The sequence below is a fragment of the Eptesicus fuscus genome, chromosome 1 (genome assembly GCF_027574615.1).
Source record: "Eptesicus fuscus isolate TK198812 chromosome 1, DD_ASM_mEF_20220401, whole genome shotgun sequence".
Lineage (NCBI taxonomy): Eukaryota > Metazoa > Chordata > Mammalia > Chiroptera > Vespertilionidae > Eptesicus > Eptesicus fuscus.
Window position 1 is genome coordinate 91,167,340 of NC_072473.1, and position 15,289 is coordinate 91,182,628.

The 15,289-nt window shown below is 48.2% G+C and overlaps 1 protein-coding gene across 1 annotated transcript; it reads right to left on the bottom strand.

Moving 5' to 3' along the window:
- Window positions 1–12,617: 12,617 nt before the first annotated feature.
- LOC129149386 (melanoma-associated antigen 8-like) lies at window positions 12,618–13,807 on the bottom strand. Its single transcript, XM_054717270.1, has one exon. It carries the CDS (start codon window positions 13,793–13,795, stop codon window positions 12,809–12,811), a length of 987 nt encoding a protein of 328 aa, XP_054573245.1. The 5' UTR covers window positions 13,796–13,807; the 3' UTR covers window positions 12,618–12,808.
- Between the last annotated feature and the right edge of the window lie 1,482 nt (window positions 13,808–15,289).

Genomic DNA, 15,289 nt, shown 5'->3' on the forward strand with positions numbered 1-15,289 from the left:
CTCTGAGGCCCGACAGTCAGATCGATGCCTCCTTGTTTCCGGTTCTGTTCTTGATCATCAGTCTATGTTGTTCATCATTTCCCCTAGATGAGTGAGATCATGTGTCACTAGAGATATACTTATAAGAACTGAATGTGAGATGAGCAAAAATAGTTATGCTCACAGGCAAATGAATCAGTCTGTAATGAGTTTCTTTCTGGACCAACAGTTCTTTAGAGACCCAATTTCAATGTCCACCAGTTCCTTATGTGTACATGTCAGCACTGACCCCTCAGCTCTGGATGGTGGACAAATGGTGGTAACGTAGGTCCGACTCCCTCTGGTTTGGTCTCGGCCGGACCCAGGGGCACGGCTTCACCCGGACTCAGGGGCATGTGGCCTCACCCAGACCCAGGGGTGCGTGGCCTCTCCCAGACCCAGGGGCACGTGGCCACACCTGGAGTTAGGTGCGCGAGACCTCACCCGGATCCAGGGACATAAGGCCTCACCCGGACCCGGGGGCGCGTGGCCTCTCCCAGACCCAGGGGCGCGTGGCCTCACCCCGACCTAGGTGCGCGAGGCCTCACCCGGATCCAGGGACACATGGCCTCACTCGGACCCGGGGGCGCGTGGCCTCTCCCAGACCCAGGGACGCGTGGCCTCACCTGGAGTTAGGTGCGTGAGGCCTCACCCAGATCCAGGAACACATGGCCTCACCCGGACCCGGGGGCGCGTGGCCTCTCCCAGACCCAGGGGCATGTGGCCTCACCCGGACCTAGGTGCGCCAGGCCTCACCCGGATCCAGGGACACATGGCCTCACCCGGACCCGGGCGCGTGTGGCCTCTCCCAGACCCAGGGGCGCGTGGACTCACCCGGACCTAGGTGCGCGAGGCCTCACCCAGATCCAGGGACACATGGCCTCACCCGGACCCGGGGGCGCGTGGCCTCTCCCAGACTCAGGGGCGTGTGGCCTCACCCCGACCTAGGTGCGCGAGGCCTCACCCGGATCCAGGGACACATGGCCTCACCCGGACCCAGGGGCGCGTGGCCTCTCCCAGACCCAGGGGTGCGTGGCCTCACCCGGGACCCAGCCTCACCCGGATCCAGGGACACATGGCCTCACCTGGACACGGGGGCGCATGGCCTCTCCCAGACCCAGGGGCGCGTGGCCTCACCTGGATCCAGGGACACATGGCCTCACCCGGACACGGGACCCAGCCTCACCCGGATCCAGGGACACATGGCCTCACCCGGACCCGGGACCCAGCCTCACCCGGATCCAGGGACATGTGGCCTCACCCGGACCCAGGGGCGTGTGGCCTCTCCCAGACCCAGGGGCTCGTGGCCTCACCCGGACCTAGGTGCACAAGGCCTCACCCGGATCCAGGGACACATGGCCTCACCCGGACCCAGGGGCGCGTGGCCTCTCCCAGACCCAGGGGCGCGTGGCCTCACCCGGACCCGGGACCCAGCCTCACCCGGATCCAGGGACACATGGCCTCAACCGGACCCAGGGGCGCGTGGCCTCTCCCAGACCCAGGGGCGCGTGGCCTCACCCGGACCCTGGACCCAGCCTTACCCGGATCCAGGGACACATGGCATCACCCAGACCCAGGGGCGCGTGGCCTCTCCCAGACCCAGGGGCGCGTGGCCTCACCCGGACCCGGGACCCAGCCTCACCCGGATCCAGGGACACATGGCCTCTCCCAGACCCAGGGGCGCGTGGCCTCACCCGGACCCGGGACCCAGCCTCACCCGGATCCAGGGACACATGGCCTCTCCCAGACCCAGGGGCGCGTGGCCTCATCCGGACCCAGGACCCAGCCTTACCCGGATCCAGGGGCACACGGCCTCACCCGGACCCAGGATTCAGCTTCACCCAGACCCAGGGGCACATGGCCTCACCCGAACCCGGAATCCGGCTTCACCTGGACCCAGGGGCATGTGGCCTCACCCAGACCCAGGGGTGTGAGGCCTCACCTAGACCCAAGGGCGTGTGACCACACCTGAGCCCAGAGGCTCGCAGCCTCGCCTGGACTCGGGTCTCAGCGGGGTTTCGTCTTCTTGATCCCAATTCCTGTTGGTCAATTCCCTCTCAGCAATTCCTTCGGTCATTTTCTCAGAGCTCCAGGGCGGCTGTCGCAGAACTCGTTGGGTGGCGGGCTCGGTGAAGCTCCGGTGTGCCCGGTGCGCGGCGGCAGGCTGGTCCGGTGTCGCTGCGTCGGCCCTTGGGTCTGCAGCGGTGTCCGGTCGCTGAGCGTGCGCACCTGGCCGCTTCCGGGGCATTGAGATTCTCGAAGGACTCGGAGGTCAGCAAGCGCGGAGTCTCCCACCCCATGTCTCCCAGGGGCTCGTCTGTCCGTGCTCGGCAGCGAGTGGAGACGTCCCCTAAGCCGGAGACCGCCGGGGGAACTGCGCTGTGCATGTTCCAGGCTGCCATTGTGTCGCCTGAGCCATAGTTCTTAAAGTATGGACTTTGGGTCACCGGCATCAGCATCATCCCGCGTACCCCTCTCTTTTATTCTAGTTGTAGAGCATCTGCTCAGCCAGCCCTCTGGTGATTCTGGATGTTGTCTGCTCTGCTCTCCCGTCGTAGTCTCAAAATTGTTGTGGTAGGCAACGATCAGGCTTCCGCCCTATGCCTCCATCTTGGTCCTCCTTTGTATAGTTAAGTCTTGATTGTTGTTGGTGTCACTGGGAGGAATAGTCCTCCAGGCCAATTGGCCATGAGGACCCTCTTTGTCTATATAGGAAGAGTTGCTGTGCAGGAGACACGTTTATGGGCCGGGTCTTGGTGCAGCAATGCTTTGGCGCTCACTGAGTCTGCCTCCTAAATGTGACCCTTGAGTGCGTGGTTGAAATCTGGTGTCATCTCACACCGGCCACTAGATGCCCTCGTTTCTGGGTCTCCAATGTAGTGTAGGTCAGCTACTGCCTGAGGCACTCAGCAGGGAAAAGCCTCAGCTTGGATGGGGCGGAGTTACAGGGTGGAGCTACAAGGTGGAGCCTACAACCTTGGTTTCCTGTCAGCCCCGCCCTATGAGGTTCCTGTGTCTGTGTCCCTCTGCACACCCTGCAAACACCTCCGAGAGAAACGTGCCCCGGAGCCTTGCCCGCTGCCAAACAGTCTAGTCTCTCCCCTAATGAATCTGGATTCCCAGATTCTCGCCTGGAACTGGGTTTCAGTGTAGTTGGAACTGGGTCTCAGTGCAGTCTGGCGCTTCTGCGGCACAGGCATCAGTCTCTTCTCTGCGCACCTTCCCGTGCGCGCCTCTGGAGCTCTGCCTTCCGCCGCTCCTCTGTGCCTGCGCCCCACAGCCCAGATTCATTCCCCCAGTGTGCGCCTGGCTTCCCAGGGTTTCGCCCGGAACTGGGGTTCAGTGCAGTCGGAGCTGGTGTTCAGCGCAATCTGGAGCTTTTATCTCCTTCCTGCCAGTGAACGCCAGCCAGGCCGTCAGTCGCCCCTTCCTCTCCAGTTCCGTCCTCCCCGCACGCACGCTTGCTCGTGTCTCCATACCTCAGGCTTTTACGGCTCCTCTGATTATCCTTGTGGTTTTCTCTTTCCTTCTAGTTGTGGGCATTTCAGTCCGCCAGCTTTCTTGTGGTTCTGGATGTTGTCCGTTTTGACTTTTAGTTGTATTTTTAAAATTGTTGTGCCTGGCTGTAGGTTAGGTGTTTAACCTATGGCGCCATCTTGGTTTCTCCTTTATAATATTTTTTATTATCCATAAATGAGTGAGATCATGTGGTATTTTTCTTTCATCGACTGGCTTATTTCACTTAGCATAATGTTCTCCAATTCCATCCAGGTTGCTGCAAATGGTAAGAATTCCTTCTTTTTTATGGCAGCATAGTATTCCATTGTGTAGATGTACCATAGTTCTCTGATACAGTCATCTGCTGATGGGCACATAGGCTGTTTCCAAATCATAGCTATTGTAAATTGTGCTGCTATGAACATAGGGGTGCATATATCCTCTCTGATTGGTGTTTCTAGTTTCTTGGGATATATTCCTAGGAGTGGGATTACTGGGTCAAATGGGAGTTCCATTTTCAGTTTTTTGAGGAAACTCCATAAGGTTCTCCACAGTGACTGCACCAGTCTGCATTCCCACCAGCAGTGCACGAGTGTTCCTTTTTCTCTGCATCCTCGCCAACATTTGTCGTTTGTTGATTTGTTGATGATAGCCATTCTGGCCAGTGTGAGATGGTACCGCTTTGTCGTTTTGATTTGCATCTCTCAGATAATTAGTGATGTTGAGCATGTTTTCATGTGTCTCTTGGCCTTCCTTCTGTCTTCTTTTGAAAAGATTCTATTTAGGTCCGTTGCCCATTTTTTTTATTGGATCATTTATCTTCCTTTTATTAAATTGTATAAACTGCTTGTAGATGTTGGAGATTAAACCTTTATCAGTGATAACATTTGCAAATATGTTCTCCCATACAGTGGGATTTCTTGTTGTTTTGTTGACAGTTTCTTTTGCTGTGCAAAAGCTTTTTATTTTGATGTAGTCCCATTTGTTTATTTTCTCTTTAGCTTCCATTGCCCTAGGAGCAGTATCAGTGAAGAAGTTCTTTTGGCATATGCCTGAGATTTTGCCGCCTGTGGATTCCTCTAGTATTTTTATGGTTTCCCATCTAATGCATAAGTCCTTTATCCATTTTGAGTTTATTTTTGTGTATGGTGTAAGTTGGTGATCTGGTTTTATTTTTTACATGTATCTGTCCAATTTTCCCAACACCATTCATTGAAGAGACTGTCTTGCCTCCATTGTATGTTCATGTCTCCTTTGTCAAATATTAATTGAACATAGTGATTTGGGTTGATATCTGGATTCTCTATTCTATTCTATTCCATTGATCAATATGTCTGTTCTTGTGCCAGTACCAGGCTGTTTTGAGAACAGTGGCTTTGTAATACAGCTTGAAATCTAGTATTGAGATCCCTCCTACTTTATTCTTCCTTCTCAGGATTGCTGTGGCTATTCGGGGTCTTTTTTTATTCCAGATGAATTTTTGGAGAGTTCTTTCTAGGTCTGTGAAATATGCCGTTGGTATTTTAATGGGGAGTGCATTGAATGTGTAGATTGCTTTGGGTAGTATGGACATTTTAATGATGTTGATTCTACCAATCCATGAACATGGTATGTTCTTCCATCAGTTTACGTCTTCCTCCATCTTTTTTTTCAGTGTCCTGTACTTTTCTGCGTATAGGTCTTTTACCTACTTAGTTAAGTTTATTCCTAGGTATCTTAATTTTTTTGGTGCGATGGTAAATGGGATTGCTTTTTTAGTCTCTTTTCTGTAAGTTCACTATTGGTGTATAGAAAGGCCATAGGTTTCTTGGCGTTAATTTTGTATCCTGCTACATTGCCAAATTCATTTATTAAGTCTATTAGTTTTTTGATGGAGTCTTTTGGGTTTTTTATGTACAATATTATGTCATCTGCAAATAAGGAGAGCTTTACTTCTTCTTTTCCAATTTGGATGCCTTTTATTTCTTCTTCTTGTCTAATTGCAATGGCTAATACTTCCAGTACTATGTCAAACAGGAGTGGTGAGAGTGGACATCCCTGTCTTGTTCCTGTTCTTAGGGGAAATGGTTTTAGTATTTGTCCATTGAGTATGTTGTTTGCTGTGGGTTTATCATATATAGCTTTTATTATGTTGAGTTATGAGCCTTCTATTCCCACCTTGTTGAGAGTTTTTATCAAAAAAGGGTGGTGGATTTTGTCAAATGCTTTTTCTGCATCAATTGATATGACTATGTGATTTTTATCTCTCTGTTTATGTGATGTATCACCTTTATTGATTTGTGGATATTGTACCATCCTTGCATTCCTGGGATAAATCCTACTTCGTCATGGTGTATGATCTTTCTGATGTACTGCTGGAGCCGATTTGCTAGAATTTTGTTGAGGATTTTGCCATCTATGTTCATTAGGGATATTGGCTTGTAATTCTCTTTCATTGTGTTGTCTTTATCTGGTTTTGGTATTAGGGTGATGCTGGCTTCATAGAAGGAGCCTGGAAGTATTCCTTCCTCTTGAATTTTTTGAAATAGTCTGAGGAGGATAGGTTTTAGTTCTTCCTTGAATGTTTGGTAAAACTCTCCTGTGAAGCCAACTGGCCCTGGGCCTTTTTTTGCTGGAAGCTTTTTGATGACTGCTTCAATTTCTTCCATAGTTACTGGCCTATTGAGCTGTTTAGATTCTTCCTGATTGATTATTGGAAGGTTATATTTTTCTAGGAACATGTCCATTTCCTCCAGGTTGTCCAGTTTGTTGGAATAGAGTTGTTCGTAGTATTTTGTAACAATCCTTTGTATTTCGGCTGGGTCTGTTGTTATTTCACCGCTTTAATTTTTTTAAATATATATTTTATTAATTTTTTACAGAGAGGAAGGGAGTGGGATAGAGAGTCAGAAACATCGATGAAAGAGAAACATCAATCAGCTGCCTCCTGCACACCCCCCACCAGGGATGTGCCCACAAGCAAGGTACATGCCCTTAACCGGAATTGAACCTGGGACCCTTGAGTCCACAGACCGACGCTGTATCCACCGAGCCAAACCGGTCAGGACTCAACTCTTTAATTTTTTTTTAAATTTCTTTTTTTAAAAATTTCTTTATTGATTAAGGTGTCACATATTTGTCCTCATCCCCCCATTCCCATCCCACACCCCTCCCCACGGATGCCCCAACCCCCTATTGAACTTAACCATTGGTTAGGCTCATATGCATGCACACAAGTCCTTTGGTTGATCTCTCCCCCCTCCCCCCACCCTCCCCTATCCTCCCTCTGAGGCCCGATAGTCCGATCGATGCCTCCTTGTTTCTGGTCCTGTTCTTGTTCATCAGTCTATTTTGTTCATCATTTCCCCTAGATGAGCGAGATCATGTGCCACTAGAGATATACTTATAAGAACTGAATGTGAGACGAGCAATAATAGTTATGCTGACAGGCAAATGAATCAGTCTGTAGTGAGTTTCTTTCTGGACCAACAGTTCTTTTGAGACCCAATATCAATGTCCACCAGTTCCTTATGTGTACATGTGAGCACTGACTTTTCAGCTCTGGATGGTGGACAAATGGTGGTAATGCAGGTCCGACTCCCTCTGGTTTGGTCTCGGCTGGACCCAGGGACACGGCTTCACCCGGACTCAGGGGCACATGGCCTCACTGGGACCCAGGTGCGTGCGGCCTCACCCGTGCCCGGGACCCAGCCTCACCCGGATCCAGGGGCACACGGCCTCACCGGGACCCAGGGGCACACGGCCTCACTGGGACCCATGGGCGCGTGGCCTCACCCGGACCCAGGGGCACATGGCCTCACCCGGACCCAGGGGCGCGTGGCCTCACCCGGACCCAGGGGTGCGTGGCCTCTCCCAGACCCAGGGGCGCGTGGCCTCACCTGGACCCAGGTTTGCGCAGCCTCACCTGGACCCGGGACCCAGCCTCACCTGGATCCAGGGGCACACGGCCTCACCCGGACCCGGGATCCAGCTTCACCCGAATTCAGGGGTGCGTGGCCTCACCCGGACCCGGGACCCAGCTTCACCCAGATCCAGGGGTACACAGCCTCACCTGGACCCGGGATCCAGCTTCACACCTCTTTAATTTTTGATTTTGTTTATTTGGGTCCTCTCTCTTTGCTTCTTGGTGAGCCTGGCTAGAGGTTCATCAATCTTGTTTATCCTTCCAAAGAACCAGCTCTTGGTTTTGTTGATCTTTTGTATTGTTGCTTTGGTCTATGTCATTTATCTCTACTCTGATCTTTATTACTTTCTTCCTTCTGCTTACACTGGACTTTTCTTGTTGCTCTCTTTCTTACTCTTTGAGTTGTAGGGTTAGGTAATTTATTACCATTGTTTCTTGTTTTTTGCAACAGGCTAGTAGAGCTATGAACTTCCCTCTCAAGACTGTTTTTGCTGTGTCCTATAGATTTTGGATTTTTGTGTTTTCATTGTCATTTGTTGCCATGATGTTTTTTATTTCTTCCTTGATCTCTCTGGTGACCCAGTCCTTGTTTAATAGCATGCTGTTTAGTCTCCATGTGTTTGATTTCTTTGGATTGTTTTTATTGTAGTTGATTTCCAGTTTTATGCCACTGTGATCTGAGAAAATGCTTGATATGATTTCTATCTTCTTGAATTTGGAGAGACTTTGCCTATGTTCCAACATATGGTATATCTTTGAAAATGACCCATGTGCACTTCAGAAGAATGTATATTCTGTGGCTTTGGGGTGAAATGTTCTGAAGATGTTGATGAATTCCATCTGGTTTAGTGAGTCATTTAGGATTGATGTTTCTTTGCTGATTTTTTGTTTAGAGGATTTGTCCAATGGTGATAGTGGGGTATTGAAGTCTCCTACTATGATTGTATTGCTGTCAATCTCTCCTTTGATATCTTCCAGGAGTTTTTTAATGTATCTTGGTGCTCCTGTATTGGGTGTGTATCTGTTTACCAGAGTTATTTCTTCTTGTTGGATTGCTCCCTTTAGTATTATGAAGTGGCCTTCATTATCTCTTGTTATGTCCTTCACTTTGAGATCTAATTTGTCAGATATAAGTATTGCTACCCCAGCTTTTTCTTTTTTTTTTTTTCATTTCCATTTGCCTGGAAAACCTTTTTCCATCCCTTCACCCTCAGTCTGTGTGCATTTTTTTTTTCTGAGGTGGGTTTCTTGTAGACAGCAGAGATATATGGGTCTTGTTTTCTTATCCAATCTGTTACCCTATGTCTTTTGATTGGGGCAGTTAATCCATTTACATTTAAAGTTATTATTGATAGGTACTTATTTGTTGCCATTTTTATTCTATTCCCCTGTGTTCTTTCTTCACTTCCTATTTCTTCTTTTTTATTTTTTACAGCAGATTCTTCAGCATTTCTTGCATTGCTGGTTTGGTGGTGATAAACTCCCTTAGTCCTTTTTTTTTTTTTGTCTGTGAAGCTCCTGATTTCACTTTCAAGTTTGATTGATAGCCTTGCTGGGTACAGTATTCTTGGATTCAGACCCTTCCTTTGCATGACTTTGTATATTTCATTCCAATCCCTTCTGGCCTGATGAGTTTCTGTTGAGAAATCAGTTGCTAGTCTGATGGGGTTTCCTTTGTATGTAACTTTCTGTCTCTCTCTTGCCGCTTTTAAGATTCTTACTTTGTCGTTGGTGTTTGCCAATTTAATTATAATGTGCCTTGGCGTCAGTCTTTTGGGGTTCATTTTGCTTGGGACTCTGTGCGCTTCTTGGATTTGTGTGGGTTTTTTCTTCCCTATATCAGGAAAGTTTTCTGTCATTATTTCTTCAAACAGGTTTTCTATTCCTTGCTCAGTTTCCTTTCCTTCTGGCACCCCTATAATATGGATGGTGTTTTGTTTCGTGTTGTCCCAAAATTCCCTTAGGCTCTCCTCCTGCTTTTTAATTTTTTTTCTAGAAGCTGCTCTACTTGGGTATTTTTTTCCATCTTGTCTTCTAGCTCGCTGATGTGGTCCTCTGCTCCTTCTAGTCTACTCTTGATGCTTTCTATTGAGTTTTTTACAGCAGCGATGTCATTTTTCATTTCTTCTTGGTTCTTCATTTCCTCTTGGTTCTTTCTCATATTGTCAAATTTGTCTTCCATTCTTTTCAGCCACCTTATGAACATTTCTCTGAATTCTGTTTCTGATAGGTTGCTTGCCTCTAATTTGTTCACTTTTTATTCTGGCGATGCCTGCTTTTCTTTCATATTTGCACTGTTTCTTTGTCTCCCCATGGTCTCTCTTGTCCGGATGTCTGGTTATGTAGTTCTATTTCTTCTGAGTTGATTTAAAGGCATGAAATACAACACAACCAGCTACAACACACAAGGCACTGAACAGAGATGTATTCACGATATTAATGACCTCCAATAAAGGTGACCACCAGAGAAAGGCAAATTAGGGGATAAGAGAGAAAGAAGAGTGAAAAGAAAGAAAAAAAAGAAAAGGAGTGTCGAAATGGAATTGGGAAAAGGAGAAAAAAATAAAAAAATAAGAGAGACTAGGATGAGACTGAGAGAGAAAAGGGGAACAAACTATATATATGGGGAGAAAACTCCAATAGGACAACCACTAATCACAGCAAATGCTAACAACTAATACCTGGAGATTAATACACACTACAACACCAACTAATATCAAGCGAGGCAAGGGAAACAGAAGCAAAAAACAAAAACAAAGCCAACAACAACAAAAAAAACAAACAAAATAATGAATAAGCAAAACAATCTCACAAAAAGCATAAAAATTCGATATAATCAACATTAAAGCAAACTACAACAAAAGTACAGAGAGAAAAACAATTTTTTTAATAGTTAAGACAGCGAAGAGAGAGGTGTGTATGGACTTGGAGAAGGGGATTGGAAATTAGATATATAAGTAGTGTGAAATTTTAGCAGGGGGTAAACAGAAAGAATAGGGGAAATCTAGAGCAGGAAAGGGTTAAGATAAACAGGACACCAAAAGGGGATAGGTTAGGAAGAGAGTAATGGCATAAAGGTAGAGTTGAGATAGAATAAAACGATGGTGAAGGAAAGATGGAAATAGACTGTAGAACACTAATCCTGAAGTAAAATAAAGAGAAAATAAAATGACACTTAAAAAAAAAAAAAAACAAAATAAAAAAATAACAAAAGGTAAAATAGTAGTAATAATGCTGATTGCAAATAAAAATGTAATAATTAAAAAGGTAAAATCAAGTGAGGAAAAAAGAAAACAATAGTTTCTTAAGTAAATGATGCAAAAATGAAAATAAAAAATAGAAATTGAAAAATTAAAAAATAAAAAATAAAATGTGCAGTAGTGAAGGTCATTCACTTCCTCTGTTGTTCTGTTTGGCAAGCCTGTTTCCCAGTCCGGACAGTATTGTAGTTCCTTGTGTTTCACTGCTCCTCAGTGTTGTAAGCCAGACCTGATTTTTAAACAGGCGGTGTCTTAATTTCTTGTATACCTTTATTGATTACACCAGAGTCAATTTGTGATTCAGCCTCTGGGTGGTAGTGTTTCTGCTTCCACTTCCAGGGCTCTAAGGCCTCTCTAGCCTTTTTTCTCTATGGCACTCAATACTGTTTTTTTGGGAGGCTGGCGGGCAAGTTCAAGCAGCTGTTCACTCCTGAAACTCCCAGGCTATCCCTCCGCTTCAGATCAAAACGGGGCTGCTCTTTAGAGATCCGCCCTGTTAGCAGCTCCGGGGACCCCCTTCCACAATCACGGATCACTCTGGCCCCAACAGCCACGGTCTTCTCCTGGCATGGACCTCCCCGCTCCTCCAGCTCCCGCCATGCACGCGTGCATCTCTCTCCAGCGGGACCAGAAACCTCACTCTATCCTGGCGAAATCTGACCTTTCCGTGGTGTAGTGAAGAGCTCCCCTGAGTCCAATCGTTCCTGCCACCTGGGGAGCGGTGCTCTGGGTCTCAGAGCTGTTCGGCGGTCACTGCAGTTGTGGATTTTCAGGCCTCCGACAAGATCCACTCTCCCTCTCAAGATGACGAGATTTCCCCCTCTGAGCCTGTAGCTCCGGGAGGGGGCCCAGTCGCCGTGGGGGCTGCTCTGTGAGGGGAACCCCGTCCAGCAATCTCCCACCTTCTCCTGGAGATCAGCTGCCCCTTAGCTTGCTAACAAACACTGCCCATGCGACCCTTAGCTGTTCTTTCCCTCTTCTCCGGGAAAAGGCCTGGAACACATCTGTCTATTCTGTCGCCATTTTCTAGAAAAATTCCTGGGCCATCATTTTATTCCTGGCCCAATAAACGTATTTCTGCAGGTATCAGTGCAGATGATGACACACCTAGTGCTCATACTGTTCAATGGCACTGAGACTACGTGCAGGAAACCACCCTTCCTAACCAGGTGGAGATTTCCCTCTGGTTTATCCATGATCCCAAAGGAACTTGTCAGGACAATTCTCCATTTCACACTTCCGTCTCACACCCAGACACACAATGTGCCACTGCCACCCCCAGCTGCCTTACAATCAACCCCTGCAGAGGGAATCACAGTTTCCTAAATACCCTGGCTCAGGCCATGCACAATTGAGTGCTGTTCCCTGGAGGCCCATGGTCTCACCTGTTCTGTTACTTGTTCTGTAGGACTTAGGGGACACCTAACCCCTTCCTTATATGACTTCAGCTCCTACACTATCATCCTGTGGGTGGGTGTGCCCTGCTTATGTTGGTGTCCCCACTACTAACCCAGGGCCTTCCAGAGGACATAGGCTCAGTGAATATCTGGGGATTAAATGAACCACTGAGCAGGGGTCCTATTTATTCAGATGAAATCCCTCCACTTTCTTGCCAGAACCAAGGATCCTTGGATAAGTTGTTTTATGAAAAGATAGACAAGAAGAGATAAGAAGCAAAAATGAACAAACTTGCTTTTATTTCTTGACTCCATTGATTGTACTGCCGAGTTTTTTCACATTTCCAATGAAATCCTTTTATCATGCCATGTTATCTAGTTTGGGATCATTAACTAGGATGGGAAGTGTCCTACATTGCGTTACACAGTAGCAAATCTCTTACACTTGAGCTGGACATGTACAAATATATATGTGACCAATGTCATTTACAAACTTACATGCTAACAGCTTATGAAAACTTCTATGAAAAGGAGTAAGATTAGAAAATTTCCTTAAAAATTCACAAAGTAATAAAGCATAAATTACTCAATTATCATAGGAGCCCAAATCATTCCCTAGGCCTCACTACTGCTTTCTCCTCAAACACAGAGTTGAAAATAGAATGCACTTTATGCCCATCAAATAAAGTTAATACACAAGGGCCTGAAAAGTGCCTGGGTGCAACTCTGGCTCAGGCACATGGGTTCTCATTACACTCAGGCCCTTCAGGCAGGAATGGGAGAGAACGGGGATCTCTGTCATTAACCCTGAGCACAAAGCTAAGGGCTTGCGATGTCGTGGTCTCTGTGTGGGCCCTGGGACCCCACAGGAACTCATAGCATGGAGGATCGCTATTGGGCACCTGTCTATACACCAGGTACTGTTCCTGCACCCAAATTTTAGTGATGAGCTCCCTGGGCTCCCCATACATCCAATGCACCTTCCCATCATGCACCCCTAAAACATTCAGTGCTTCCCAGACTTTCTCCTCAGGAGCACAATCACCCTCCACAGCAATCACCCTCAGAAGTGTGACGAGGAGGCCAGTGTTGGGATATCTGTTCCCATCGCTCACCATTCCGTCATAGGTGAGCCCCAAGGCGGTGACCATTACATAGGTGTGGGCACTCGGGTCGACTTTCTCCACAACTACACCAAAAACCAGCTTCATGACCTCAGTGGCTGCACTGAAGATCTCAGGGAAGTGCTCATGGTACTCTTTGATGACACTACTCTGCATTTCTGCCTTGGTTGTTGGCTCCTTTGTGCGATATTTCACGAGCAGGAACTCCACCATTTCCATCATCTTTGAATGCAGTGCTTTTTGGAGCAAGGTATCGCCATCATCTTCAGGGCCTCCCTCAGTGTTTGGACCCTCCTCCTCGTGGCTGCTGGAGCTCTCATCTTCAGGATGGCTCCATGGAAAGGTTGCCAAGGCATGGAGGGAGGGGCAGGAAACCTGAGGACTCTGGGGAGGACTTGGTGTCTCAGCAGCAGCCACCTCCTCTAGGCTTTCTATAAACACGACTGAGGGGGAGGAAGACAGAGAGGAGGAGAGAGACACAGCCTCTTCATCCTCCTCCTCCTCGTGCATAGCCCAGAAGAGCTCCTCTGCCACCAGGTCGGGCATCTCCCTTGGGTCCTGATGGTCTTCCTCAAGATTGCCGAGCTCACTCATATGATGGCCAGGCATGATGATTTCTGCTGAGACAGTGACCGCGTGTGGACAGAAGATGTGCGATTAGGACCCACGGGCCTGTGGGAGAAGGGGAGTGTAACAGGCATGAGTTGAGAAACACACCCTAGGCTGCTCTGACAAAGGTGACTTATAGGTCTCTCCTTTAGGCGTGTAAATGGGCCTCACAGGGCTCACTCCTGATCAGCCTGCCCACTAAGAACCTGAAGTAGGAAGTGACATGACATGACTGCACAGGGTTCTGTAACTGATAGTGGGGTGTGGAGGTGTCAGGCAATGTGGGGTCCCCTCTGACATGGGTGGGGGAGCCGGTGGGGACATATTCATGGTTTCAACCTCACCTTAATTCCTAGCACTTCCTGGCCTTCTGCTGCTCCGTGACCTAAGAATATTTAGTGTAGACCAAGGCCTTCACCTCCTCCAATCTGTGGGCTCTGCTTGAGGGAAAGAAGGGTCACCTCAGCATGCACATGGCAAAGACTGCAATGGGACCCCAGTGCTGACAGGAGGGGTGGCAGAACTCTGTGAGGTTCCCTCTGTTGTGGATGGAAGGTTCATCATTGCACATGTAGGATCTTCACCTTTCCCCTGCCAGTGCCTGGCCCTTCACTGCCTTCTGCTAGCCAGAGGTTAAACTCTCAAATAACACCACCAACACCTGACACTTCAGTGAAGAAACTGAGGGGGCCCCATATGTGGTCCCTCTCCCAGAGGATCAAGAAGGGGTTACTGAAGATCTGGGTCCATCTATCCTGGGATAAGGCTCTGATCATTTCTCACCATAGCACACTGCAGGGTTTCAGACAATTCTTCCCACTGAGCCCAATCTGCCTAGACTAAGGCTTCACCTCCCTTAGACACAGGAGTAGGAAGTGAGCTGAGCTAACCCAAGCACTATTCTGAGTTTCCTCACTGCTGACGGAAGAGGCAGGGTAGGCCTGGGTTCCCATGTGCTCTGGTTCCCCTCAGTGCTCACCTTGATTCCTGGAAGGATCTAGGACTCGTCTCTCTGCTGACAAAATGTGGACCCGGGGATGACCCGACGTGTGGTCTCACACCAAGGTCCTCAGCTTCCTGAGAGATCTGAGACAAAAGTGAACAGGTACTCCATCTGCCCCCATCCCACACAACTGACTCCAGGGACTAGAACTGTCTGTTCCAGGTACAGAGTTCCCTTAGTCTGGCCTCAAGGTACTTGCCTTTCTTCCTGGCTAGGCCTGGATCTGAATCCAACTGACCCGATTTCACCCTGAATAACTGTCCTCAATGAGAAATGCTCATGAGGAGCAGGCATGTGGAAAGGGAGAACAGGTCACGCCTAGGTACCGTGCCTGGGGAATCTGGATGCTGAGGACAGGACACCCCCTGATGCTGAGCGCTCTCTTGTTTTCTCAGGGAGCACATAGCTGCAGCTTTCCATAGAAAGCACTCACAGCATTAGGACCCATCCACAACCTCAGCTCCTCTTTTCATGAA